Source organism: Sus scrofa, chromosome X, assembly GCF_000003025.6.
Source record: "Sus scrofa isolate TJ Tabasco breed Duroc chromosome X, Sscrofa11.1, whole genome shotgun sequence".
NCBI classification, from domain to species: domain Eukaryota; kingdom Metazoa; phylum Chordata; class Mammalia; order Artiodactyla; family Suidae; genus Sus; species Sus scrofa.
In genome coordinates, this window is record NC_010461.5 from 59,967,216 (window position 1) to 59,995,128 (window position 27,913).

Below are 27,913 nucleotides of genomic sequence, written 5' to 3' on the forward strand. Positions count from 1 at the left end.
CCAATCGGAGCTGTAGCCACCAGCCTATGCCAGAGCCACAGCAATGCGGGATCCAAGCTGCATCTGAGACCTACACCACAGCTCATGGCAGCGCCGGCTCCTTAACCCACTGTGCAAGGCCAGGGATTGAACCTGCAACCTCACGGTTCCTATTCGGATTCGTTAACCACTGAGCCACGACGGGAACTCCTGCAATTCTTTTCTATTTTCCTATGTTACGTTTGTTTTGAAATGTAACTTTACATGTTGAATACATTAGAGCTTTTATTTTGCATATCTTCATTTCATTTTCAAAAAATTTATTCTTAATGTGTTTTATAATAATATTAGTCTGTAATTTTTTTTTTTAGTCTGTGATTGAATGGAGGAAAAAAAATGGTCCCTCACCACAGATAGTTTGAGAAACACTGCTCTAGACAATGAAGAATTTTTTATTTGGGACATAGAATTTAATTAGAAATGGCTGTTTTCTGTTACATATGATTCTAAAGCGGTATTTTAAACTTTTCTTTTTTATTTATTCCATAAACAATAACAAAACTCAGCTAGGTAACATCATGACAGTTTCACCATACATTCAATCACAAATATTTAAAACCTTTGCAACAAGAACAACAAAACCAGAGGTGTTACAAGAATAATTTACAAGAAAATCTATAAAACAGCAAGAAGCTCACAAATGTTCATTTTCTTTTGCACAAGATCACTACACTCTTTCACAACATGTTTTGTGTTACAAAATTCCCAACAAAAGTGTATTTTATCTTTGTATTTGTGGTTTCTAAAACCAGAAACTTTGAAGTAAATATCCTTTTATTAGCACCTGGTGGTGCAGAAAAAGGAAAATTCTCACATACAGACACTTCACAGCACTTCTCTAAGAAAAATATACACTTACAAAATATGTTACAAATTGGCACACTTAAAAATATACAAGATTTTGTAGGCGTCTTAAGAGTGATCCTTAAGCTTTATACTTCAATTGACTCTACAGATTATTTATAAAGCTTAACTCTGAAAGAAAAAGGCAAATAATTTTCTAAAATTTTAAAGTTGCAGTGTCATATGTCGAACAGAAACTTAGGCTACATTCATAAAAAGGGCCTCTAACACTTTTATTTTAAATTTTCTTAAATGCTTAGGGAGCTTCAGAGAGGAGAAAAAAATGGGGATAATCATTTTATTTAGCACCATAAATCAGTAACTTACTAAAGAGGTGCATTCAGTTTTATAGAAATTAAATTAAGGACTAGTACATTCAAAACACTGTAGGCAGCAAACTCTAGTCAGTGCTACAGGTATCCCAGTAGAGCATCTTAAGCTTTCTACCCTCCTCACTGGGAGTAAAAAACAAAAGGCCTTTTTTAGTTTTCATTCTAAGCCTTTTCTTTTGTGCTGTAAAACCAGGCATCTCTTAAAGAGGCAGAAAGATTTAAATTCTTCTTTTGAAGGGGATAACTTTCTAAGACTCAGAAACAGCTGAGCCTGTTAGATGGACAGATATCCTTTCCATCTCATGTTGATGAGTGTTTCTTTAGCATCTGTTTACTCAGATAACAATTTTAAAAGCCTCATTCACACCTTCTTAAACTTTGTACTAAGCCTCTCTCTTTTACACTGTCCTTCTCCAATGTTTTACCTCTTAGTTATGATTCTGAAACCAAGAGTACATCTCAAGTATTATGTAGCTGGAATGGGAGCTCTGCTTCATGACTGTAGCTACTGTGTAATGCTCTGAGTAAAAAATGTGCCTTAAAGGGTAGCCTGAGTACTGCCATCAAAATAATCCCATGCTGGCTGAGGACCCTCAAGCTGATGACAGTGTTTCCTAAATTAAATACCCCAGCTGAAATTTTTTCTTTCTTATTTGGGTCCTTGAGAAACCTTAAAAAAAAAAAAAAAAAAAAGCCTGGCCTACACTGTGTTGACAAGATCCTTATTTGTTACTAAAGATACCTTATTTTGGTACAAAATCTTCCAAATATATGATGGGCTTAGTGAATTTTATGATGAGAAAATGAATTTCATAATAGTTTTATTTTATAAAAAGGACATATTCCTGTAGTGATGGCCAGTCACTTTAAAAAAATCTCAATGAAAATAAAAACTCCTTAATTAGATAATTTCTCAAAAAATACAGGAGAAAACAAACACTTCTAGTTCTGGTTCTAGCCCTAGTTTGGATTAGCTAGTGCTGCATTCTCTTCTTCAGCGTAGAAACTTAGCTCTCTTCAATTCTTAAAACTGTTCTGAGAGCATCTGTAAATTAAGATGTGGTTGCTCTGCATCAGACGGGTTCAGTTTGGTAAGAGCCTTGGTTAAGAGGTCCTTGGATATGGTTTTTCTCCTTTAGGCAGTAAATGCTAATTAGAACTTACTAAAAATGGAAATTTACTAGGACTGCAGAACTTCAAATAACAGGACAAAGGATGCTAGCCAGAGTTGTTTATAGCTTGTGAAGCATCCTTTATGCTTCTCTCTCTTTCATACACACTTATCCCCCCTCCCTAGCCTCCTCCCCGCTGCACACATACAGATGATTTCCAGCAAGGAAAAAGGTCAGAGAAGGTGAAAGTTGTCACAGAAGCCCACCTAGCACCAAGGACTTCAGGGAGATGGCTAAAGAAGTGATGGCCAAGGTAGTGCTGGAGGTTTGAAAACATTTAGGAAAAGGTAAGGCTTTAACATAATTACACAGAGTAACAAGTCACAAGAGGAAGCTGGGAGGAAGCAGCATGTGAGGAAGCTGGTATATGAGACACTGAAGAGGCCACTGGTTCAAGCCAGTTATCACAGACCAAACATATCCCCCAAAGTCTTGAAGAACCTTGGTCAAGGCCATTGTTTCAGCATCCTACTCTACATAGTCCAACACCTAACCAGGGCAGAAAAGGATCAGATATATTCTTATAATTTTTCAAGGAAAAAGAGTTTCCAACTTTTCTTAGTCTCGTGATATAATTCTGCATGTGTGTGTGCATGTGTATTTGTGTGCTTAAAATCAGATTTGAAAGTGACCAAGGTACTTAAAGGTAATTAAGAGTGAGAAGGTTTCTCTCTGAACTTCTGGAAGGAAGTAGCCTGGCTAAGGTTCTTGTAGTCTAACACTTTGGGGAAGTGGAATGTAAGATTATAAAAGAAGAAAAATTCTAAGATCAAGGACTGAGATTAAGTAAGGAAAATAAGGGAGGATACTGTTCCCAGGAAAATAAAGATTAAACTGGATTCTACTGGGCAGGAATTAATAGGAAGCAGCTTTTCAGAGAAAGAAGAGGTTAGAAGGGAGTGGCAAGCAAGAATTTCAGACCAAGGAAAATTCCATATAGCTGACTTGAGATATCAGTGTTGGGGTAAAAACACTACTTTGATATCACTGATTCCTCATTCCACTAAGGCAGCTGGTTGAATAGGGATCTCCAAAAAGTCAGGCCTACTATGTTGTGATAGGAAGAAAAAGAATTGTGAGAGCAGAGACAGGATCAACAAAGCCCTAAAAACTGAAGAACTTAGAACATAATGTACTGAGAAGGATATTAAGTACAATTAAGTAAATTACCTATTCTGCCTATCCTGTGGCTCATTTCTCAAACTCAGTTTCTTGTTAATGTTTTAGTGCAAAATGATTGGGTTACAAGTTCACTAATTTATATCTTACAAACATACAATGCACTGTAGGCCAAGGAAAAAGGTACTTTAAAATGGCAATTCTCTTCGGAGAAAGGGATGAACCATGCCCTAGAATTGGCCCCTAATGGGCTCCATAGGAGCAACTGAAAGAGTATGCATTCCAATGGACTCATGATAGCAAGTTTGACAAGGAAAGTGTTTATAAAAGTTCCAGGCTGTCCTTCTACCCCACCTCACCTTATTCTCCAAAGCTGAACTGATAGAGAAACTGGGACAACTGATCTCATATTTATTTTTATAAAACACATCGTTCTCATGGAACACTTTCTTTATTTCTTCCTTATTTGCCACATTTTGATTACTTAGAGAGCACTCCATTCCTGCAAGCCAACAGGTGACTTTGAGGTCTGGAGTCTTAGGGATCACAATACAGGCAGAGTTGGTGATTCCGAACTAAATTCAGCTGCAAAACAGAACAAACAAAAACCAAACCAAAACAAAGACCAGTTCCTAGGAACCAGCCATAGCATTTAGTAAAATCAGCTAGCTAGCAGAGTTTAGAAATAGAAAAAAATGTTCCAGTTTGATTATTTCCCCTTTTGGATGGCTGTTGTAGAGCAGGAGACATGTTGCATCTGGTGCCTTTCCATTAAGTAATTTTCTAGGACTCACCACACACAGAGTGTCAAAGCCTAAGAATAGGCCTGAAGCAGCCTCACAAAATGCTCTTCACCCACTCATCCCCACAGACATACACAATCACACCATCAAGAACAGGCTTGTTCATTTTACTACCTAGCTGTAAGTAGTAGAGGAGGCTAGTAAAAGGAATCATGGACTGGGAAGTGTGTATATGTGACAGGCTTCCTTCCATTTATCTCTACTTTCAAATGTTGCTTCTCTGTTTGTGAATATATTTAGGTGGCAATGACTAGGTAGGTTCATATTTTGCTTAATTTTTTCCTTTTGAAACATCCCTTTTTTTTAAAATCCCCCTTGCCCCCACCCACTTATTCTCCACCCTCCCACCCACAGCCTATATATTCACAAGTTATAGGTTAGTAACAATATTAGTAAGAATAGAAAGAGTAACAACAACAACAACCAACAACATTAATAATATTAATCCCCTATATCTGTATAGCACTTTACGATCTACAAAGCGCTTTTACATCCATTATCTCATCTGTGCCATAATGCATCAGTCATCAGACACACAGGCCTTCAACTGTGCAAGGAAAATAGATCAAATGTTAGAAGTCAAGTGGTGAACAAAGGGGAAGAAAAAGCTAATAGTGAGGGATGTTGAAGCTGTGGAATTTTTTAAAAAAGGAAAGGGCTGAAAAAAATTGTGATTTCAAAAATTTGTATAAAGATTGAGATTTAAGTTTAGTGTGTGGCATAAAATACTTGTCATCCTCAGACTAAGTATATATGGCCCCGATTAGTCATTAGCACTAATTGTTCAGCTTATTGGATATACGTGTGCAATTCATAGGAGTCAAACTGAGATGCCTTAACATTTTCTTTAAATGACATTGGCATTGCAAGATTAAACACTTAAAGAACACTAAAGTCATGATATGAGTGCACTTTTGACAAAACTGGAATAAAACATTTAGGAAACTACTTAAATAAAAGCAATCTATGTAGTTCATTTATCTTAGTGTTGATTTTATAGCTATTTTATAATTTATCCCAGACTATTATAAAATATATAAAACTGAGATATAAAGTATCAGCAATATAACTTTGCACTTTAAATAATTTTCAGCTACAGATTTTGCTTTTAGAAAACAAACTTTAAAGCAGCTGTTTTGTTTCCTTGTAAAAGTTTCTGTAAATGCATATACTTGTGTCCCTGATGGACTTAGCTGTTGTAACTTCCAGACTTTTCCAACATTTTAACCTTTAGGCAATGGAACAAACAAACCTTTATTGTGCCTTGATTAATGGTTCATGTTTTCACACAGGACAGTAGAATTTAAAATTTTAAAATAATGTATGTATGCTTATATATGTGTGTATGTGTATATTTTAAAAATCCATTAATGAGCTTTAAGCTGTGGGGTGAATCTGTGAGATGAGGTAAGGAAATTTGGCACATTTCCAACAGTATCCTTTAAGTTTTGGTAAATTGTGTAACACAACATATTTTTCCACTGTGATCTACAGGTGCTATCCACATAAGTGGGAGTGGTTAATAGCAAGAATCACTGGAATGTTTCTAGTAAATTAATGGGGGCAAGCTCCCCATATACTCACAACCAAATGTTGATATAGAAGTAAAAATATATACAATACAGTCACTTGTTTGTAGTTTGGCACAATGTTTTCCTTTTTTTCCCCTTGGGTAAATAGTGCATAAACTACTTGTACAACTGTATGACTTTAAAGTCTTTTACATAGAACATTGGATTAAAGTTTGCTTCCAAAGACTTATTCCCACATTTAAAAATTCTTTTCTTTAAGCACTTACAGGTCAACATACATACCACAAGGCATATTTTGAAAGAAATAAAACACAAACATCAAATGTCTTTCTGGAAAATGCGAGTCTCTTCTTCGAACACAGGTAAAACCCAAAATGCTGTTTCTGCTTTTAGGAGATTGTAGTCGGAATCCCTGCAGAAAAACCAAACAATTTATGCCATCTTAGTTAGCTTTAGTGTATGTCCCACAAAGGGATCATACAATCTAAATTTGTTTACATCATAGTAGATGCCGTATGATGCAGAGAAAGATACAAATAGCAGGGGGCACTAGAAAGCACTCCTAATTGCCCTATGATGAGATTTTGTTTTCCAAATTATGCTCTTTTTGCTTAAATGATCTTGGCCTTTTGTCTATATAACTTTTAAACTCTGTTGTTCAAAATTTTTCTTTACTGCAAAGCCCTTTGCTTCCCAAAATCACTCATATTTTAGTTCTATTTTTTTTTTCAGTAAGTAAAAACTAATGTTGAATAGCAGAAAAAGTAGCCTTGTTAGAATTTATCCCTAGTCAAGCCACAGCAAAATTGCCCAATCTTTTGGGTAGCTTAAAGGTATAGGGATTTTAATGCACTTTTTTCATTTTAATTTTAAAAAGAAGGAAATGGGACAGTTTCTTTCATGCAAACTTTTGCTTTCAAGAGGGAAAAAATTAGGGACTGTGGACTTAGCAAGTAGTAGGAAAGCTAAGGGTGCATCATCTCAGCCATTTTGGTGCAGTATTACCTCAGTTTTTCAAAAGAAGCTGTCCCAGACTCATCCTTGTGGACCTGTTCTCTCTCCATGCGCTTTCCCTTACACTTCTCATCTCTCAAGGTCTTGGAGCTGGTTTTGTGACGATATAATTTTTTGTGTGTCGGTCCGTTATTGCCTAAAGTGCTCAAGTTATTATATTTTTTGTCAAAGAAGGCAGAGCGAGAGTCCTCATTATAACCAGGCATGTTTGCACGACCAGATCACCTACTGTTGCTTTCCCATTGCTTTTACTCACACCCTTGATGGACCTGTGATTCTTAGTGGCTCCTGGAGAGCCACTGTTGACCTTTTTCTTAGATTCCTGTGGTGTCCCAGCCAATATTTTGAGGGTTTTTAATTTTAGACTATTGGACTCAGAGGAGTAGAATACACTGGGGTCGCCATGGTGCTCCATGGGTTCCCAAAGGGGCTCTATGGAGGCCATCATGAATCTCTGCACATCTGCCATACCAGAGGCAATGTTGGATAAGATATAAGAAGGCTCCTGAAATTCCCGCTGGTCATCATCCAGAAGATTGTTGGTATTGGCATTGATGCTCATGTCACTCCAGCCTGGGCTACTCTCCTTCCCCAAAGACCAATCTCCAGAAAGTCCCTTCTGACTTGACATCTTCATAGAGGCCACAGGGCCACCATGTTGGATACATTCGGCCAATGTCTTCCCTGTGGAAGATATGCTGTTGATTTGGCCTCCTCCACGACCAGTGCCAATTTGCATTTTCTCTCCATTGATTGCAGCCATGTATTTCCCTTTCTTTGTTGACTTAGGGACCTGGCGGGAGGTTTTGCCAGGTGGTTTTTCAATCGCTTTGTTGTTGGCTTTGGGCGATTTTTTCCTGTTGTTTTTCTGAGAACAGCCTTGGTTCACAGCCCCACTCTTGCTGGGTGAACTTTTCTTTCTTGATTTTGACACCTTGTTGTTGGTACTCACCTGACCAGATGGATCATTAAACGTTGATAAGCAAGGGTTTTTTTGGAGCAGGCTGACAGAATCCTCATCATTGAACATATGGAACTGAAACTGATGGCTATTTAAAGTAAATCCATCATCTACTTGGACCTGCCGTGAAAAGGTACTGCAGTCCCACTTGATTTTCTCCATATTGCCCAGTGTTCCTTGGATACCCTCTTGGAACCCCTTTAGTGTTCCTAGTGTTTTGATACTCTCACATCTGGTAATTTGAGGGGAAAGACTGGGGGTGTCAGGTGGGGACATCTCTGAGAGGGAGGAGTGGCGGAATTTGTCAGGAGTGAAGTTAGAGATATCCAGGAGGTCAGTGGACTCTTTGAGTGGTGCTATCTCATCAATGCTCTGCTGGATCACCAGCTTGGGGCTGCAGTGGGCCAGGAAATCATCAGTGATATCATCATCACCATCCTTTTCACAAGACTTCAAGCTTAAGGAACAATAATTGTTTGAGTTGACAGAGAGTGGGGTCATCGAATCAAAGCTAAAGAGCCGACTATCATCCATATTGACTGGGACTTGCTGAAAGGGAAAGCAGATCTCTCCATTATTAAAGTGACATAATTGATACGAGTCATCAGATGGGAGCTGGGCATCTTGCACAGAGGCATATAGGATCTTGTTGCAACTACTGCCACCACCACTGAGGCAGATTGGATTGTATGTTGTAGCTGTAAGGTTATTTTCTATGGAGACTACTTGGGAGACTCCAAATTCACCAGATTGGGTTGGAGTTACATCCCTTGAGGCCTCAGCCACAAATTCTTGGGAGCCAGAAGTAGGTTTGTTGGGCCACACATTTCTATAGTTGCTTGATTCCATTTTGAAATTTGGGGATGATTGCAGCAGCTCAGACTCAGAGGGTGAGGAAAGAACACAGTCCTGGGCAGGTTGGAGAGGTACAAATGATTTTTCTGTTTGAGTTAGGCTGCCTTCATTTTGCTCTGGAGAATGGTGAGTGAAGTATGAGATACCAGTATTATTTGACAAGTCAGAAGCATCTAACAATGTCTGTAGATACCCTCCAGGGATAACAGGTATATTATTGTCAACATGAGCAGATGATAGAGGCATTTCAGAAGAGCAGGTTGTTGGTAGGAAAGTAGAATTCTTAGTAACCTTTGTCTCATGAAATTCAGATAAATGTGAACCATTTGAGTTCCCAGGAATAGTTTCATTCTTTGAATTAGCCTTGGAGGATTGGTCTTCCAAAAGAGGGCTCATTTGAACAACTGGCTTGCTTTCTTGCCCAGCTTTGATCTTCTTGGATTTTAACCTGGCTTCACTTTTAAATTTAATTTTGTTGAGCACTTTCCTCTCTGTCCCCTTAAACTGTGCATCTTGGACTTTGACTTTCACTGATTCAGGGCCTGTGATGTCATTTAAATGTGATCCATTTGCACAGCTGGGGGCAGCCAGAGATGCTGACTTTAGTGTACCTTTTAGGCCTCCATCTTCTTTACGACTACTAGCTTGCCTCTCATCATTGCAGAATGAAACCTGCTTACCACCTGCTGAAGTTGCCACGGATGATATTCTCTGAATCCTGTGCCTGTTGCCAAGTTTAGATTTTCGTTTGCGAGCAGGTGGCAAGAATGACACCTCAAAGCTACCTGCTTCAAAATTCTGCTTTTGGCATAAGGGTGTTTTGTTGGAGTCTGTGTTGCTATTTCTCTGTTTCTTCTTCTTTTGCCAGAAGCCCTTCAAGGGGGCCAGCTTGGAATATTTGTTGAGCTGATTCTCACTCAAATTCACTGTTGTCTCACTGGCATCCACCCGACCCAACTTCACCAGCATGTTCTTCTCACCTTTAAAGCGATTGATGATGATATATTTGATAATAACAGGGGGCTCCTTACGGGTTACTTTTCTTCTCTTTTTGGGACACCATTCATCATCATCTTCCTCTTTAGAACCACCTGGCAGCCATTCCTTCCTCTCATTTACTTTTTCACCCTCTAGTGAGTCAACATCATATAGATAATCTTCACTATACCTGACTTTTCTCTTGGCTCGCAGCCCATAGTTCTGCTGGGAGGAGGAGCTGCCAGAATTAGTATCCCGAGCCATATAGCGGCTACAGTCCTTAATCTCCCCCATGGCATCATAAGAGACCTCAATGAAGGAACTGTCATCACTGAAATTTCCAGATGCCTCTAAGGAATTGGCAAGATGGCCCTGCTTTGGATTCTTAAATTGCCCTACCTCAGTGCCACTGCATGGTTTATTTAAGGCAGATTTTTCTCCATTATCCTTTCCATCTTTTTTCCCTACACCTTTGTCTTCCTGGCCTTCTTCTTTACCTTTCTTCTTGTCCAAGTTTTTATCTTCCTCCCCCCAGATAATGCTCACATCAGGGACCTTAAACTGGGAAAGATCACTGCTCTGCTTCAGGGCCCCACTCTTAGACTCCCGCTTGGGGCAGGTAGTAAAGACACTGGGAAAAAAGTTGAATTGGGCATCTTCTTGCATCAAAAGGGTGGTCTTGTCTCGAACATTGTCCTGGAAGGACTCATATCGAATTTTCAGGGAGCAGACATCACTACCCAGTGTTGATTCATCATCATCAAACATATAGTTATCCACATCTTCTTCAGAGAACAGGTTGACAGACAGCTCATTCTTGGAACAGAGATCAAGCAGTTCAATCTTACTCTCACTAATGAAAGTCTCAAAGTAACCCCAATCTTGATTAGAATTTGCCAGCAAAGCCTCTTCTGTATTGCACTTATCTAACAGCAATGCCTCATAATAACTCTTATGAGCTGGGTCCTCCAAGTCAATGTCAGGTTTCTCTGCTTCTCGTCTATCTCCTGCCCTTGATTTGTGCAGGGGGAAGCCTAGGAGCTGGTCTGAGAGCAGCTGCTCTCCGTATTTTATGTTTTCTCCAGCATTAATACACTGAATCCCTATATCAGAGACTGCACAAGTTTCATAATCCCTATTTAGATCACTGACTTTCAGACTGATCCCTGGCTCAGGATCTACTGCATCCTTGGATTCCATGAAGCAGCCCAAGCAAGTCCGACTTGGCTGCATGAGGCAGTCCCCATTCAGAGCTGACATGCCTGCAGGCTCCATTATGGCAAATGGAGCTTTCTCACACTCATTGGGCAGTGACCATGTGTTCAGGCCTTTTGCAACACCAGATGTAAGGGAGATGGCATTCACAGAAGCACTATTAGCAGCATGCTCAGGTGCTTCAATCAGGCCCAAAGGAGAGGGAGGGCTCTGCATACAGGGCTTCTTAGAGGGCAGAGGCAGGAGACCTCTGGGATACATCAGGTTATCTTTTTGAGCCACAGGTATAGGCTGGATTGGTGCAGCAGCTTCTAGTGCTGCAAATGACTTCATTGCCACATCCTGGTCCTCTGAGTCTAGAGAAAAGGGAAAGAAATGACAGAAATAAAGTTAAAGGTCTTAGACAAGACCCTCTCCCTTGATCAGTTTCTGGTACTTGGTCTTATATATTAAAGCTAAGCTTCAGCTCCTCTAACTTTAGAATTAGAAACCACAAAGTTAAAGAATAAACCCAATTTCATATTGAACATTCATGCAAATGAAAAATAATATTTATTTAGATTCAGCTTTTTCTTCAGACACATAGAAAGCTCTTCTCACAAACGAGGAAAAGATTAGATTGCTTGATGAATTGGAAAGTCAAAGCTTTCAGGATGGGAAAATGCTCAGATGAGTATATTCATGATTTTGAACCATGAGGCACAGTCCTATCCTTCAGACCTCACCTCTGTTTTGGAAGCTCCTACTGAATCTAGATATTCCAAACTTCACATCAAATCATATTTCTAATTCACTAGGAATTTGGAAGGAACTTAAGTATCCATTTGATAGAGATGATTTGGGAGAGCAAAGGGGTTGGATTAGATATCTCTTAGAGGTCCTTCTAGTCCAGTTAGAGATTTGGTGGAATAAAGTTTAGGAGTGGAGTTCCCATTGTGGTTCAGCGAAAATAAACCCGACTGGTCCATGAGAACGCAAGTTTGATCCCTGGCCTTTCTCAGTGGATTAAGGATCCGGTGTTGCTGTGAGCTAAGGTGTAGGTTGCACACATGGCTTGGATCCTGCGTTGCTGTGGCTGTGGCTGTGGTGTGGCTGGCAGCTGCATCTCTGATTTGACTCCTAGGCCAGAAACTTCCATATGCTGCAAGTGTAGCCCTAAAAAGTAAAGAAAAAAAAAGTTTAGGATTATGATTAACATTTATCTCAGAGGCATCCTAACTTAACTTGCCCCAACTTTGTGGATACTGAAAATCTATAATAATAACAAAGAAATACTGGGAGAGATATGACACACAATAATTAAATTTACTTACCATTCTCCTTGACCCCGTTAATCATAGTATTTTCTCCATTGGCTGAGGCAACAACAGCCTTATCTTGTTGGTTATCCATGAATGTAACCTCTTAGTGTTTCATTCCAAGTGCAAATGCTGTCCAACCTGAATATTTCAAATATAGGATCAGACATTAATTTTTTTCTCTGTTTTAAGGTTATTTCAACTAAAGAGGTCTTAAAAGGTTTACTGGAATTTACCTGTTTCTAGACTGGTTTCACTACCACTATTGTTTACTTCATAGTTTATACCTACTAAGTCAATTTGAAAACTCACACTTCATTCATACATTCTAGATCCTTCTATCCCCTCTAGGCTGCAATACTATTCAAAACTGAAACTCAAGCAAGCAGGCAATCTTACATTTTCTTCCAGATAGTAACACATTTAACCTAATCATGGGCATCCAATTAGGAAGGACACAAAGTGGAGCCCAGAGTAACCTGAAATAAGGGGTGTGTACATGTGGATATTGGCTTTATTTCTGTTTCCCTCATTTCTGCTTGAGATGATCTTAAGCTTTTTTTAAAAAGCTATTTCAGGAGTTCCTGCCATGGCACAGTGGGTTAGGAATCTGACTGCAGTATCTAAGGTCACTGCAGAGGTGCAGACTTGATCTCTGGCCTGGTGCAGTGGTTTAAAGGATCTTGTGTTGCCACAGTTTGCCGCTGTGGGCTTGGATTCAATCCCTGGCCAAGGAACTTCCATATACCATGAGTGCAGCCATAAAATATTTTATTTTTAATTTTTAACATTATTTTTGTTACTCGAGGGAATTTATCACATCTGTAGTTATATAATGATCATAACAATCTGATTTCACAGGATTTCCATCAAATAACCCAAGCACATCCCCCCACCCCCCAAACTGTCTCCTCCAGAGACCATAAGATTTTCAATGTCTGTGAGTCAGCATCTGTTCTGCAAAGAAGTTCAGTCTGTCCTTTTCTCAGATTCCACATGTCAGTGAAAGCATTTGATGTTGGTGTCTCACTGTATGGCTGACTTCACTTAGCATGATAGTTTCTAGGTCCATCCATGTTGCAAAAAATGCTGGTATTTCGTTCTTTTTGATGGCTGAGTAATATTCCATTGTGTACATGTACCACTTCTTCTGGATCCACTCCTCTGTCAATGGACATTTAGGTTGTTTCCAAGTCTTGGCTATTGTAAATGGTGCTGCAATGAACAGTGGAGTACATGTGTCTTTGCGAGTCGTGGTTTTCTCTGGATAGATGCCCAGGAGTGGGATTGCTGGATCAAATGGGAGTTCTATGTTTAGTCTTCTGAGGAGTCTCCATACTGCTTTCCACAGTGGTTGCACCAATTTACAATCCCACCAACAGTGTACGAGGGTTCCTTTTTCTCCACACCCTCTCCAGCACTTGTTGTTTGTAGACTTTTGGATGATGGCCATTCTGGCTGGTGTGAGGTGGTAACTCATCGTGGTTTTGATTTGTATTTCTCTAATAATGAGTGATGTTGAACATCTTTTCACGTGTTTCTTGGCCATCTGTATGTCTTCTTTGGAGAATTGTCGGTTTAGACCTTCTGCCCATTTTTTGATGGGGTTGTTTGTTTTTTTGGTATGGAGCTGCAGAAGGTGTTTATAAATTTTGGAGATGAATCCCATGTCAGTTGTTTCACTTGCAAAAAATTTCTACCATTCTGTGGGTTGTCTTTTTGTTCTGTTTAGGGTTTCCTTTGCTGTGCAGAAACTTTGAAGTTTGAGTAGGTCCCATTTGTTTATTTTTCTTTTTATTGTCAATACTCTGATAGGTGGATCTGAGAAGATGTTGCTGTCGTTTATGTCAGAGAGTGTTTGGCCTAGGTTTTCCTCTAAGAGTTTGATAGTGTGTGGTCTTATATCTAGGTCTTTAATCCATTTGGAGTTTATTTTTGTGTATGGTGTTAGGGAGTGTTCTCATTTCCTTCTTTTCCATGTGGCTGTCCAGTTTTCCCAGCACCACTTATTGAAGAGGCTGTCTTTTCTCCGTTGTATATTCTTGCCTCCTTCATCGTAGATTAGTTGGCTGTAGGTGCATGGGGTTAAATCTGGGCTTTCTATCCTGTTCCACTGATCTATAGTTCTGTCTTTGTGCCAGTACCATGCAGTTTTGACGACTGTTGCTTTGTAGTATAGTCCGAAGTCAGGGAGCCTGATTCCTCCAGCTCCATTTTTCTTTTTCAGGATGTCTTTGGCTATTCTGGGTCTTTTGTACTTCCAAACAAACTTTAAAATATTTTGTTCAAGTTCTGTGAAAAATGTCCTTGGTCATTTGATAGGGATTGCATTGAATCTGTAGATTGCCTTGGGTAGTATAGTCATTTTGATAATATTAACTCTTCCAATCCACGAGCATGGTATATCTTTCCATCTATTTGTGTCATCTTTGATTTCTTTCATCAGTGGCTTGTAGTTTTCAGAGTACAGGTCTTTTGTTTCTTTACGTAGGTTTACTCCTAGGTATTTTATACTTTTGGATGTGATGGTAAACGGGATTGCTTCCCTAATTTCTCTTTCTGATCTTTCATTGTTAGTATATAGAAACGCTGTTGATTTCTGTGTATTGATTTTGTATCCTGCGACTTTGCCAAATTCATGGATGAGCTCTAACAGTTTTCTGGCAGAGTCTTTAGGACTCTCCAGGTATAGTATCATGTCATCTGCAAATAGTGATAGTTTTACCTCTTCCTTTCCCATTTGGATTCCTTTTATCTCTTTTACTTCTCTGATTGCTGTGGCTAGGACTTCCAGAACTATGTTGAAGAGTAGTGGCGAGAGCGGACATCCTTGTCTTGTTCCTGATCTCAGCGGGAATTCTTTCAGCTTTTCACCATTGAGAATGATGTTTGCTGTGGGTTTGTCATATATGGCCTTCATGATGTTGAGGTAGGTTCCCTCTATGCCCACGTTCTGAAGGGTTTTGATCAGAAATGGGTGTTGGATTTTGTCAAAGGCTTTTTCTGCATCTACTGAGAGGATCAAATGGTTTTTATTCTTTGGTTTGTTAATGTGGTGTATCACACTGATGGACTTGTGGATATTGAAGAACCCTTGCACCCCTGGGATAAGTCACACTTGATCATGATGTACAATCCTTTTAAGATATTCTTGGATGTGGTTTGCTAGTATTTTGTTGAGGATTTTTGCATCGATGTTCATCAGTGAAATTGGCCTGTAGTTTTCTTTTTTTGTGGAGTCTTTGTCTGGTTTTGGTACCAGGGTGACAGTGGCCTCATAGAATGAGTTTGGGAGTATCCCTTCCTCTGCAATTCTTTGAAATAGTTTCGGAAGGAGAGGTGTTAGCTTTTCTCTAAATGTTTGATAGAATTCGCCTGTGAAGCCATCTGGTCCTGGACTTTTGTTTGTTGGAAGTTTTTTAATCACAGTTTCAACTTCAGTTCTTGTGATGGGTTCATTCATCTTTTCTATTTCATCTTGGTTTAGCCCTGGAAGATTGTACTTTGCTAAGAGTTTGTCCATTTCGTCTAGGTTTTCCATTTTATTGGCATATAATTGCATACAGTAGTCTCTTATGATCCTTTGTATTGCTGTGGTGTCTGGTGTTACTTCTCCTTTTTCATTTCTAATTTTATTGATTTGAGTCCTCTCTCTTGTTTTCTTGATAAGTCTGGCTAGGAGTTTATCAATTTTGTTGATCTTTTCAAAGAACCAGCTTTTCGTTTCATTGATCTTTTCTATGGTTTTATTTGTTTCTATTTCATTGATTTCTGCTCTGATCTTTATGATTTCGTTCCTTCTACTAACTTTAGCTCTTGTCTGTTCTTCTCTCTCGAGCTGCTTTAGATGTAAAGTTAGCTTGTTTAATTGAGCTTTTTCTTGCTTCCTGAGGTGGGCTTGTATTGCTATAAACTTTCCTCTTAGAACGGCTTTTGCTGCATCCCATAGGTTTTGGAGTGTCGTATCTTTGTTGTCATTTGCCACTAGGTATTTTTTAATTTCCTCTTTGATTTCTTCAGTGATCCATTGGTTGTTTAGTAGCATGTTGCTTCGTCTCCATGTGTTTGTAGTTTTTGCAGTTTTTTTGTTGTTGTTGATTTCCAGTCGTATAGCATTGTGGTGGGAAAAGATGCTTGATATGATTTCAATTTTCTTAAAGTTACCGAGGTTGGATTTGTAGCCCAGGATATGATCAATCTTAGAGAATGTTCCATGTGCACTTGAGAAGAATGTGTATTCTGTTGCTTTTGGATGGAAGGTCCTATGAATATCTATTAAGTCCATCTGGTCTAATGCTTCATTCAGGGCCTGTGTTTCCTTATTGATTTCCTCTCTGGATGATCTGTCCATTTCTGTAGGTGGGGTGTTCAAGTCCCCCACTATGATTGTGTTATTGTCGATTTGTCCTTTCCAGGTTGTTAGCAGTTGTCTTATATATTGTGGTGAACCTATGTTGGGTGCATAGATATTTAAAATTGTTATATCATCTTCTTGAACTGATCCTTTGATCATTAGGTAGTGACCTTCTTTGTCCCTTAAAATATTCTTCATTGTAAGGTCTATTTTGTCTGATATGAGTATTGCTACTCCAGCCTTCTTTTGATTCATGTTTGCATGGAATATTTTCTTCCATCCTCTCGCTTTCAAATTGTGTGGGTCCCTAGAAGTGAAGTGGGTCTCTTGAAGACAGCATATATATGGGTCTTGTTTTTGTATCCATTCAGCCAGTCTCTGTCTTTTGGTTGGGGCGTTTAGTCCATTAACATTTGAGGTAATTATTGGTATGTATGTTCTTATTGCCATTTTATTAATTGCTTTGGATTTGTTTTTGTTGCTCTTTTTTCTTCCCTTCTTCTCTTGTTCTCTCCTCTTGTGGTTTGATGACGATCTTTAGTATTGTATTTGAGTTGATTTTTCTTATTTGTGTATCAATTGTAGAGTTTTGGTTTGCAGTTGCCCTGAAGTTTGATATAAGAGCCTATATGCATATGAGATTGTTTTAAGTTGTTGGTCTCTTAATTGCAAGTGCATCTCCAGTGTCCTGCATTTGTACCCACCTCTTCTCATGATTTCTGATTTTGGTGGCATAATTGTGCATGGATGATTTCATATCTTTACTGTATATATACCTTTACTGGTGAGCCTTGTCATTTGTGGTATTTTTGTTTCCTGCTGCTGTCTTTTCTTTTCTGCCTTTAGTATTTGTTGTAAGGCTGGTTTAGTGTTGCTGAGTTCTCTCAGCTTTTGCTTATCTGAGAAGGTTTTGATTTCTCCTTCAAATCTGAAGGAGAGCCTTGCTGGGTAAAGGAATCTTGGTTGGAGGGTTTTTCCTTTCCTCACATTAAGTATATCATGCCACTCCCTTCTGGTCTGCAGAGTTTCTGCTGAAAAATCTGCCAATAACCTTATTGGGGTTCCCTTGTATGTTATTTGTTTCTTTTCCATAGCTGCTCTCAATATTTTTTTTTTTTTTGCCTTTAATTTTGGTCAGTTGGATTAACATGTGTCTCGGGTTGTTCCTCCTTGGGTTTATTTTATATGGTACTCGTTGTGCCTCCTGGATTTGAGTGAGTGGTTCCTTTCCCATATTAGGGAAATTTTTGGCTATTATCTCTTGGAATAGTTTTTCTGTCCCCTTCTCTCTCTCTTCTCCTTCTGGCACCCCTATAATACGGATGTTGCTGTGTTTAACATTGTCCCAGAGTTCTCTGAGACTCTCTTCATTTGTTTTCAATCTTTCTTCTCTTTTCTGTTCCGCATCCGTAATTTCCACTAATCTGTCCCCCACCTCAAGTATTTGTTCTTCTGCCTCCTGTATTCTGCTGTTAGCTGCTTCTAGTGAATTCTTTATTTCAGTTATTGTATTTAGCCCCTCTTCTTGTTTATGTTTTGCATCTTGTATCTCTTTGCTCTGTGTTTCCTATAAGTTATCCATGTTTGCCTCCAGTTTATTTCCAATGTCTTGCATCATCTTCAGCATCAACAGTCTGAAGTCTTTTTCCTGGAGGCTGAGAATCTCCTCATCACTTAGCTGTTTTTCTGGGATTTTTTCCTTTCTCCCTCATCTGTGTTATAGTTCTCTGTCTTTTCATTTTATAGGTTTTTGGTGTGGTGACCATTTTACAGATAATAGAGTTGCAGCCTCTCTTACTTCTGATGTCTGCCCACCTGTGGCTGAAGTCAGTATGGGGGCTTGGTGTAGGCTTCCTGATGGGAGGGGCTGATGCCTGCCCCCTGGTAGGAGGAGCCGATTGTAATCCCTCTGTTGGGTGGCACTTTGTCTCTGGATGGGTTTAGAGGTGGCTGTGTGCCTGGGGAGGTGTTTAGGTAGCCTGTTTACTGAGGGGCGGGGCTGTGATCCCACCTGGATTGTTGTTTGGCCTGGGGCTTCTCAGGGCTGATGGGTGGGGCCAGATTTTCCCAAAATGGCCACCTCTAGAGAAAGGCATGCTGCTGAGTATTCCAGAGAGCTTTGTTTGCAATTTCCTTCCCTCACATCAAGCCACATTAATCCCTGTTTTCCAAGGAGGTCCTCCAAGAACTGCAGTGAGCTTTGACCCAGATTCCTATGGAGCCTTTGCTTTGCCCTGGGATCCAGTGCATGTGAACATCTGTGTGCACCTTTCAGGAATGGGGTCTCCATTTCCCCCAGTCCCATGGAGCTCCTGAACACAAGCCCCACTGGCCTTCAATGCCAGATGCTCCAGGGGCTCTTTCTCCCAGTGCCAGATCCCCACACGTGAAGGTTTGATGTGGGCCTCAGAACTCTCACTCCTGTAGGTGAGTCCCTGTGGACCAGTTAGCTTCCAGTCTGTGTGGTTCTTTTTATCATGTAATCACTCCTCCTACCTCTTGATGTGGCCTCTTCTTTGTCTTCTGGAGTAGGGTATCTTTTTAAAGGTTTCTGTTCTATTTTGGTTTAAGATCGCTCAGCCTTTAGTTGTGAATTTTGTTGTTTTTACGAGAGAAGTTGAGCTCCAGTCCTTCTATTCTGCCATCTTAATCCCATCCCCCTGCCTCCATATTTCTAACCTAGTATCTTGAAATCCTGGTAGATATTAGAAAATCAAATTAGCCAAGCAGAATTATGGGTAAAACTGTGCTCTCTGTACTAATGCTAATTTTGTCATTCATCAACTCACTGGGAAAAATTAGACTAGGTAGATCTCTGCTAGGCCAACCTGGAAACCTTCTATAGACCTGTTTACTACATTAGTCCCATCTCCTTGATCTATTTAAGTCTCTAACCAAACCTGTCGATTCTCCATCTATAGTAGCTTGCTGGTCAGTTGCCTTCTTTCCAGTACGACAGCTAAGACCCTTGTCAGCTTTATTTTTCATGTTGGACCTGACAATCAGGCTTATTACTCACCTTGCTTTATTCTCTTTAAGATTTTGATGTTTGTATTTCTGAAGCTACTTTGACTTGGAATCCAGCCACCCCTAATGCTCCTTTTACAACCATCTATTAACTTCTTCACCTCTCTCTTCTCTCTATAGACTGACTCCTGCTCCCTCACCTGCCACATCTAAATCATTTTCCAAATCTACACAGCACATCTCTGCAGTTTTACTCAAATCTTCTTTCCATTTCTATTTCCTTTTCCCTAATTCTAATCTTGACCACTGACACTTGAACCTTGTCTCCTAACCTAACCTTACATCTGATTCTTCCACTCTCACTGGTCCCAATATTCTAATTATAGCATTCCTCTCCTCAAAACCTTTTATTGTCTTCCTGAATTGATTTGGATTGGGGAAATTAAAAAAACAAAAAAGATTTGGGTGGGCAGAATTCCCATCGTGGTGCAGTGGGAATGAATCCAACTAGTATCCATGAGGTTGCAGGTTCGCTCCCTGGTCTCACTCACTTTGTTGGGGATCTGGTCTTGCCATTAGCTGTGGTGTATGCCAGCAGCTCTACCTCTGATTCGCCCCCTAGCCTGGGAACTTCCATATGCCAAGGGTGCGACCCTAAAAAGGTAAAATAAAATGAAATTAAAATAAAGTGATTAATTAAAAAAAAGATTTGGGTGGCCTCCACAGTATAGTTCTTATCTTTTCAACCATATCATTTTGCATATACTTGGTATTTTAGCCAAACATTACTGTTCCCCTAATTCTTCATCTTTTTCTACCATTTAACATCATCATCTAGTCAACTTTTGCAGAGTACATACCATGTTTTTAGCACTATTTGAGCTAAGCCCTGTAGGAGTGAGTGGTGCTTAGTCTTTTGAGGATATCAGATATAAAGAATTAATGTTTATATAAGGTGATAAACAGAGGAAATAAAAGTTATTTGGGAACATGGAGAAGGGAAGAGACTAATGTTGTTTGGGATGAGAAGAATCAAGAAAGTGTCAGAGAAGTTTTCAGTAGGGAATAGAAGATGGAAGTGAAAGAGGAGCTAGAAAGGGGAGGAAAGGAAGGAGTAAGGGAAGGGGATAGAGTCAGGGGAGGCATTCCAGGCAGAGAGAATATCAAGGGCAATACACCTGGAAACAAAAAATGGTCTGGCTTATTAAGGAAACAGAGAGAGGTAGAATATTTGAGAGTATGGGGGAGGGAGGTGAAGAGACTGAAAGGAGAATAAAACTTGAGAAGTTGAGTATTGATTGAAAAGGGTCTTATATGCAAGGTAAATTGTCAGGCCTATGATACCATAGCAGTTGTTTAGAAGATAGACTTCAGTGGGGAGAGACTCATAGCACCTCATGAAGTTCCTTTACCCTGGAATGACTTTCGTTCCTCTATACCTCCCACCTCCTGAAAGACCATCCTCCAAAGTCCATCTCAAATGCTGCTGCTGCTAGTGATGCTTTCACTAATTTCCTTCCTCTCTAGAAGTGGAATAATTTCTCTCCATTTTGAACTCCTACAGAAACCTTTTGCCTCTCTTTAAGTGTATTGTACATTAATAAGAATTTGCCTATGGCTTAGTTTCCCCCATAGACTCTGAGCACCTTGAGAACATGGATCTAGTCTAAGTCACCTGTCTTTTCCACTGCAGTTTCTGGTACACTACCATGACCATAGTAGTACCTAGTCAATTTGTTGCACTGATTTAAAATAGTATTCCAGGAGTTCCCGTTGTGGCACAGCAGAAACGAATCCGACTAGGAACCATGAGGATGTGGGTTCAATTCCTAGCCTAGCTCAGTGGGTTAAGGATCCAGCATTGCTGTGAGCTTTGGCGTAGGTAGCAGACATGGCTCGAATCTGGAGTTGCTGTGGCTGTGGCGTAGGCCAGCGGGTACAGCTCTGATTAGACCCCTAGCCTGGGAACCTCCACATGCCCCGGGTGAGGCCCTAAAAAGCAAATAAATAAATAAATAAAATAGTATTCCAGACATCAGCACTACTCCAGTCCCAAAAGCTATGTTGTCCAGGTCCATAGGCAGAAACATGATTCTCGCCTTGTTTTATATTTTTTTCCCAGCTGGAAAGGCCAAGGAGAGCCCCCAGCGTGAATGCTGTTGTGGGTCATCTAGACTCTGAGACCTGAACCTTAAAGGTCTTTAGGGAAGAGCATAGCTGGGACAGGATCTATAAACCCTCTTCAGGCCCATTTGAGGGGAAGGGCAAGTGGGAGGGGTTGCTTTTCTGCTTTGACAGAGCATTTTCTTGTTTCAAAATACCTGTCTCCATGCTCATGTTATATTGATGCTGTTAAATGGCATGATTTACCATGATCAGCAAAGCAATTTGTTGTACATTATTCTAAAAGTACTAATCAATTTTAGCTCAAAATAGATTTTAATAACTCTACAAAATTTATTCTCCTAAAATGCTGATCAGTGGAGAAGAGCTTAAAGCAAACCCAGAGCTGTTTGTATTATAGCTATAAAAAAATCATAATCCCTTTCCCAAATCATCTTTATAAGTGGCGAAAGTATAAATTTTTTTTTGTCTTTTTGTCTATTTTCTAGGGCCGCACCCACAGCATATGGAGGTTCCCAGGCTAGGGGTCTAATTGGAGCTGTAACCACCGGCCTATGCCAGAGCCACAGCAATGCCAGATCCAAGCAGCGTCTGCAACCTACACCACATCTCGCAGCAATGCCGGATCCTTAACCCACTGAGTGAGGCCAGGGATCGAACCTGCAACCTCATGGTTCCTAGTTGGATTCCTTAACCATTGAGCCACAATGGGAACTCCAAAGGTATAAATTTTTAAAATGTGGGAAAATATATATCTTTAAGTTGTCTCATTTAGAGCTGAAATTTGAAGTCATAGGAAAGGACTAAAGGATTGTCTGCTCAGTGTCCTAATTCTGTAGAAAAAAAAAGGGCCCCAAATGGATAATCATTAAGTTAATATCTAGGATATTATCTGTGCTAGTATCTAAATTAGTACCTATGATACTGTTTGCCCTTTTGAAAAAAAAAAAATGAAAACCTAGTAGAAACAACCTTACAAGGTGACCAGAAGTGCAAAATGAAGATAACGTCTGTAACTGTAACCAGCCTAGCACCTAATGGGTATTCCCTTCCTCTCTCCTTCACAACTTATCAAGTTCCCATACCCACCTCCAACTCCTCTTTATCTTTTGCCAAAGCATATTTCCTCTGTTCTCAACCCTTTAAGATTTCCTTTACTTCAGAGCCATAAATCCTGGGTGCTTGGTCAGATTTTTCTGAGAAGAAACTTACATCCTTAGGGAAATAACATCCCAGAGTAAAGTTGACAATGGCACTAATATGTCCCATGACACACTGTTTTTGTCATGTCTGACAAGACTGGATAATTTGTGATATTTAAGTGTATTGCTACTGTATATATTTTATGGTACATTAATTTTACTAATAAGCAATACTTCTCTAAGGCAGCTGTTCTTTATTTCATTACCTGAAAGGGGGTAAAATTGTATATCAGTAACCTGTGGAAACTTAAATTTCTACAACCTTGTTTTGGCCAGGGGTTGGAAGTGGTAGGAATAGAGAAAGCATTTGTGTTTCCAGAAAAAAAAAATATCTGGCTTTTTGGTCTGGAGATTTAGGTTCCTTTTAGATCTGCCATTATGTTATTTTGTGACCTTATTTTATTTTTTGTTTCTCTGTGCCTTGGTCTTCCTGGTGATAAAAAAAGACTTCATTGTAGTTAGCCTTAGGTATAAGGGACAAGAAGACACTAATTTTTTTTTTGAAATCTACAAATAATTTGCACCTTATCAAGTCCCAGCCAACGTGAAATTACTGGAGGGATTAAAGAAGAATAAAATGATGCCTGAAGTTCTTTTGAGTTCCCTTAAAAAAAACAGAGTAATCCATCATGACAGTATGATTCCATCTGCCCATAGGGTCCTCTCTGAAAGAGAGGCTTAGCCATCTGATCTGTTTAAAACTTTGACATTGTTAGCCAATAGTCTCCATCTTTTACAAATCTCCAGCCCTTCTTTCCGTATAAATACAACAAGTAGGCATTTCTTTCTCTCTTCTCTGATACCTGTGGCCTATTAGCTATTCTCATGTAAGGTCTTGTATAAAATTGGAAGAAATTTTGTCAGTTATGATATGTAAATATCAAGGGGAAACCCAGGATAATCTAATATTTTTTAAACTGGATGATTGTCTAGTACAGACTTCTCATTTTACACATAAGGAAATAGGCCCAGATAGGTAAAGTATAAAGATTGAAACATGTAAAATGTGTCTTGCTCCCTCAGAGACAGACCTACCTTTTACAGTATACTCATATTTTATGATAAGCGACTATATAATTGAGATTCTTATACTATCTGTTTGGCTAACAGTAGTCTTTTTTTAAATAAAGGGATGGATTCTGGGCTGAGGAGAAGGTCTAGAAAAGAGGGTTTGGGATAAATATAGCCACTACAGCAGCTATAAATCCTACCATCTTGGGCAGTAGATACCTCCATCTTGGGTAGCTATTCATATACCTACCCTGCACGTAGGTGGGCAAGAGAAGAGTGACTAGAAATATGAGTTCTATGCACTAAAAATACCGATAATCCTGGGACCTTTTCAGAAATCCCAGATCATTTTTAAATCACATTTTAAAAACCTGCTGTGGGCTTGGAGGAATATTTATCAAAATCAGAGTTAGGGTCAATGAAAGTCAAGAAACGAAGGAAGGAATTCTCTACCTCTTTTATCATTAGCAGTCAAATTTAAACACAGAGAAAATATGAGTGTGTGAGGAGTGTGTGTGTGTGTGTGTGTGTGTGTATACTGGCTTTTAAAAATTTTTATGGCTGAGGAGGACAGGATTAAGATGGCAGAATAGAAGGACTGGAGCTCAACTTCTCTCGTAAAAACAACAAAATTCACAACTAAAGGCTGAGCGATCTTAAACCAAAATAGAACAGAAACCTTTAAAAAGATACCCTACTCCAGAAGACAAAGAAGAGGCCACATCAAGAGGTAGGAGGAGTGATTACATGATAAAAAGAACCACACAGACTGGAAGCTAACTGGTCCACAGGGACTCACCTACAGGAGTGAGAGTTCTGAGGCCCACATCAAACCTTCACGTGTGGGGATCTGGCACTGGGAGAAAGAGCCCCTGGAGCATCTGGCATTGAAGGCCAGTGGGGCTTGTGTTCAGGAGCTCCATGGGACTGGGGGAAATGGAGACCCCATTCCTGAAAGGTGCACACAGATGTTCACATGCACTGGATCCCAGGGCAAAGCAAAGGCTCCATAGGAATCTGGGTCAAAGCTCACTGCAGTTCTTGGAGGACCTCCTTGGAAAACAGGGATTAATGTGGCTTGATGTGAGGGAAGGAAATTGCAAACAAAGCTCTCTGGAATACTCAGCAGCATGCCTTTCTCTAGAGGTGGCCATTTTGGGAAAATCTGGCCCCACCCATCAGCCCTGAGAAGCCCCAGGCCAAACAACAATCCAGGTGGGATCACAGCCCCGCCCCTCAGTAAACAGGCTACCTAAACACCTCCCCAGGCACACAGCCACCTCTAAACCCATCCAGAGACAAAGTGCCACCCAACAGAGGGATTACAATCGGCTCCTCCTACCAGGGGGCAGGCATCAGCCCCTCCCATCAGGAAGCCTACACCAAGCCCCCATACTGACTTCAGCCACAGGTGGGCAGACATCAGAAGTAAGAGAGGCTGCAACTCTATTATCTGTAAAATGGTCACCACACCAAAAACCTATAAAATGAAAAGACAGAGAACTATAACACAGATGAGGGAGAAAGGAAAAAATCCCAGAAAAACAGCTAAGTGATGAGGAGATTCTCAGCCTCCAGGAAAAAGACTTCAGACTGTTGATGCTGAAGATGATGCAAGACATTGGAAATAAACTGGAGGCAAACATGGATAACTTATAGGAAACACAGAGCAAAGAGATACAAGATGCAAAACATAAACAAGAAGAGGGGCTAAATACAATAACTGAAATAAAGAATTCACTAGAAGCAGCTAACAGCAGAATACAGGAGGCAGAAGAACAAATACTTGAGGTGGGGGACAGATTAGTGGAAATTACGGATGCGGAACAGAAAAGAGAAGAAAGATTGAAAACAAATGAAGAGAGTCTCAGAGAACTCTGGGACAATGTTAAACACAGCAACATCCGTATTATAGGGGTGCCAGAAGGAGAAGAGAGAGAGAAGGGGACAGAAAAACTATTCCAAGAGATAATAGCCAAAAATTTCCCTAATATGGGAAAGGAACCACTCACTCAAATCCAGGAGGCACAACGAGTACCATATAAAATAAACCCAAGGAGGAACAACCCGAGACACATGTTAATCCAACTGACCAAAATTAAAGGCAAAAAAAAAAAAATATTGAGAGCAGCTATGGAAAAGAAACAAATAACATACAAGGGAACCCCAATAAGGTTATTGGCAGATTTTTCAGCAGAAACTCTGCAGACCAGAAGGGAGTGGCATGATATACTTAATGTGAGGAAAGGAAAAACCCTCCAACCAAGATTCCTTTACCCAGCAAGGCTCTCCTTCAGATTTGAAGGAGAAATCAAAACCTTCTCAGATAAGCAAAAGCTGAGAGAACTCAGCAACACTAAACCAGCCTTACAACAAATACTAAAGGCAGAAAAGAAAAGACAGCAGCAGGAAACAAAAATACCACAAATGACAAGGCTCACCAGTAAAGGTATATATACAGTAAAGATATGAAATCATCCATGCACAATTATGCCACCAAAATCAGAAATCATGAGAAGAGGTGGGTACAAATGCAGGACACTGGAGATGCACTTGCAATTAAGAGACCAACAACTTAAAACAATCTCATATGCATATAGGCTCTTATATCAAACTTCAGGGCAACTGCAAACCAAAACTCTACAATTGATACACAAATAAGAAAAATCAACTCAAATACAATACTAAAGATCATCATCAAACCACAAGAGGAGAGAACAAGAGAAGAAGGGAAGAAAAAAGAGCAACAAAAACAAATCCAAAGCAATTAATAAAATGGCAATAAGAACATACATACCAATAATTACCTCAAATGTTAATGGACTAAACGCCCCAACCAAAAGACAGAGACTGGCTGAATGGATACAAAAACAAGACCCATATATATGCTGTCTTCAAGAGACCCACTTCACTTCTAGGGACCCACACAATTTGAAAGCGAGAGGATGGAAGAAAATATTCCATGCAAACATGAATCAAAAGAAGGCTGGAGTAGCAATACTCATATCAGACAAAATAGACCTTACAATGAAGAATATTTTAAGGGACAAAGAAGGTCACTACCTAATGATCAAAGGATCAGTTCAAGAAGATGATATAACAATTTTAAATATCTATGCACCCAACATAGGTTCACCACAATATATAAGACAACTGCTAACAACCTGGAAAGGACAAATCGACAATAACACAATCATAGTGGGGGACTTGAACACCCCACCTACAGAAATGGACAGATCATCCAGAGAGGAAATCAATAAGGAAACACAGGCCCTGAATGAAGCATTAGACCAGATGGACTTAATAGATATTCATAGGACCTTCCATCCAAAAGCAACAGAATACACATTCTTCTCAAGTGCACATGGAACATTCTCTAAGATTGATCATATCCTGGGCTACAAATCCAACCTCGGTAACTTTAAGAAAATTGAAATCATATCAAGCATCTTTTCCCACCACAATGCTATACGACTGGAAATCAACAACAACAAAAAAACTGCAAAAACTACAAACACATGGAGACGAAGCAACATGCTACTAAACAACCAATGGATCACTGAAGAAATCAAAGAGGAAATTAAAAAATACCTAGTGGCAAATGACAACAAAGATACGACACTCCAAAACCTATGGGATGCAGCAAAAGCCGTTCTAAGAGGAAAGTTTATAGCAATACAAGCCCACCTCAGGAAGCAAGAAAAAGCTCAATTAAACAAGCTAACTTTACATCTAAAGCAGCTCGAGAGAGAAGAACAGACAAGAGCTAAAGTTAGTAGAAGGAACGAAATCATAAAGATCAGAGCAGAAATCAATGAAATAGAAACAAATAAAACCATAGAAAAGATCAATGAAACGAAAAGCTGGTTCTTTGAAAAGATCAACAAAATTGATAAACTCCTAGCCAGACTTATCAAGAAAACAAGAGAGAGGACTCAAATCAATAAAATTAGAAATGAAAAAGGAGAAGTAACACCAGACACCACAGCAATACAAAGGATCATAAGAGACTACTGTATGCAATTATATGCCAATAAAATGGAAAACCTAGACGAAATGGACAAACTCTTAGCAAAGTACAATCTTCCAGGGCT

The 27,913-nt window shown here is 39.6% G+C and overlaps 1 protein-coding gene across 1 annotated transcript in view; it reads right to left on the reverse strand.

The window, feature by feature from the left end:
• KIAA2022 (KIAA2022 ortholog) overlaps positions 497-27,913 on the reverse strand; it is a 46,227-nt gene continuing 18,810 nt past the window's right edge. The window contains 4 exon segments of the mRNA XM_003484131.4: positions 497-6,252; positions 6,846-7,074; positions 7,077-11,219; positions 12,177-12,302. Coding sequence (XP_003484179.2) covers positions 6,159-6,252; positions 6,846-7,074; positions 7,077-11,219; positions 12,177-12,255 — 4,545 coding nt within the window. The 5' untranslated portion in view covers positions 12,256-12,302 and the 3' untranslated portion in view covers positions 497-6,158.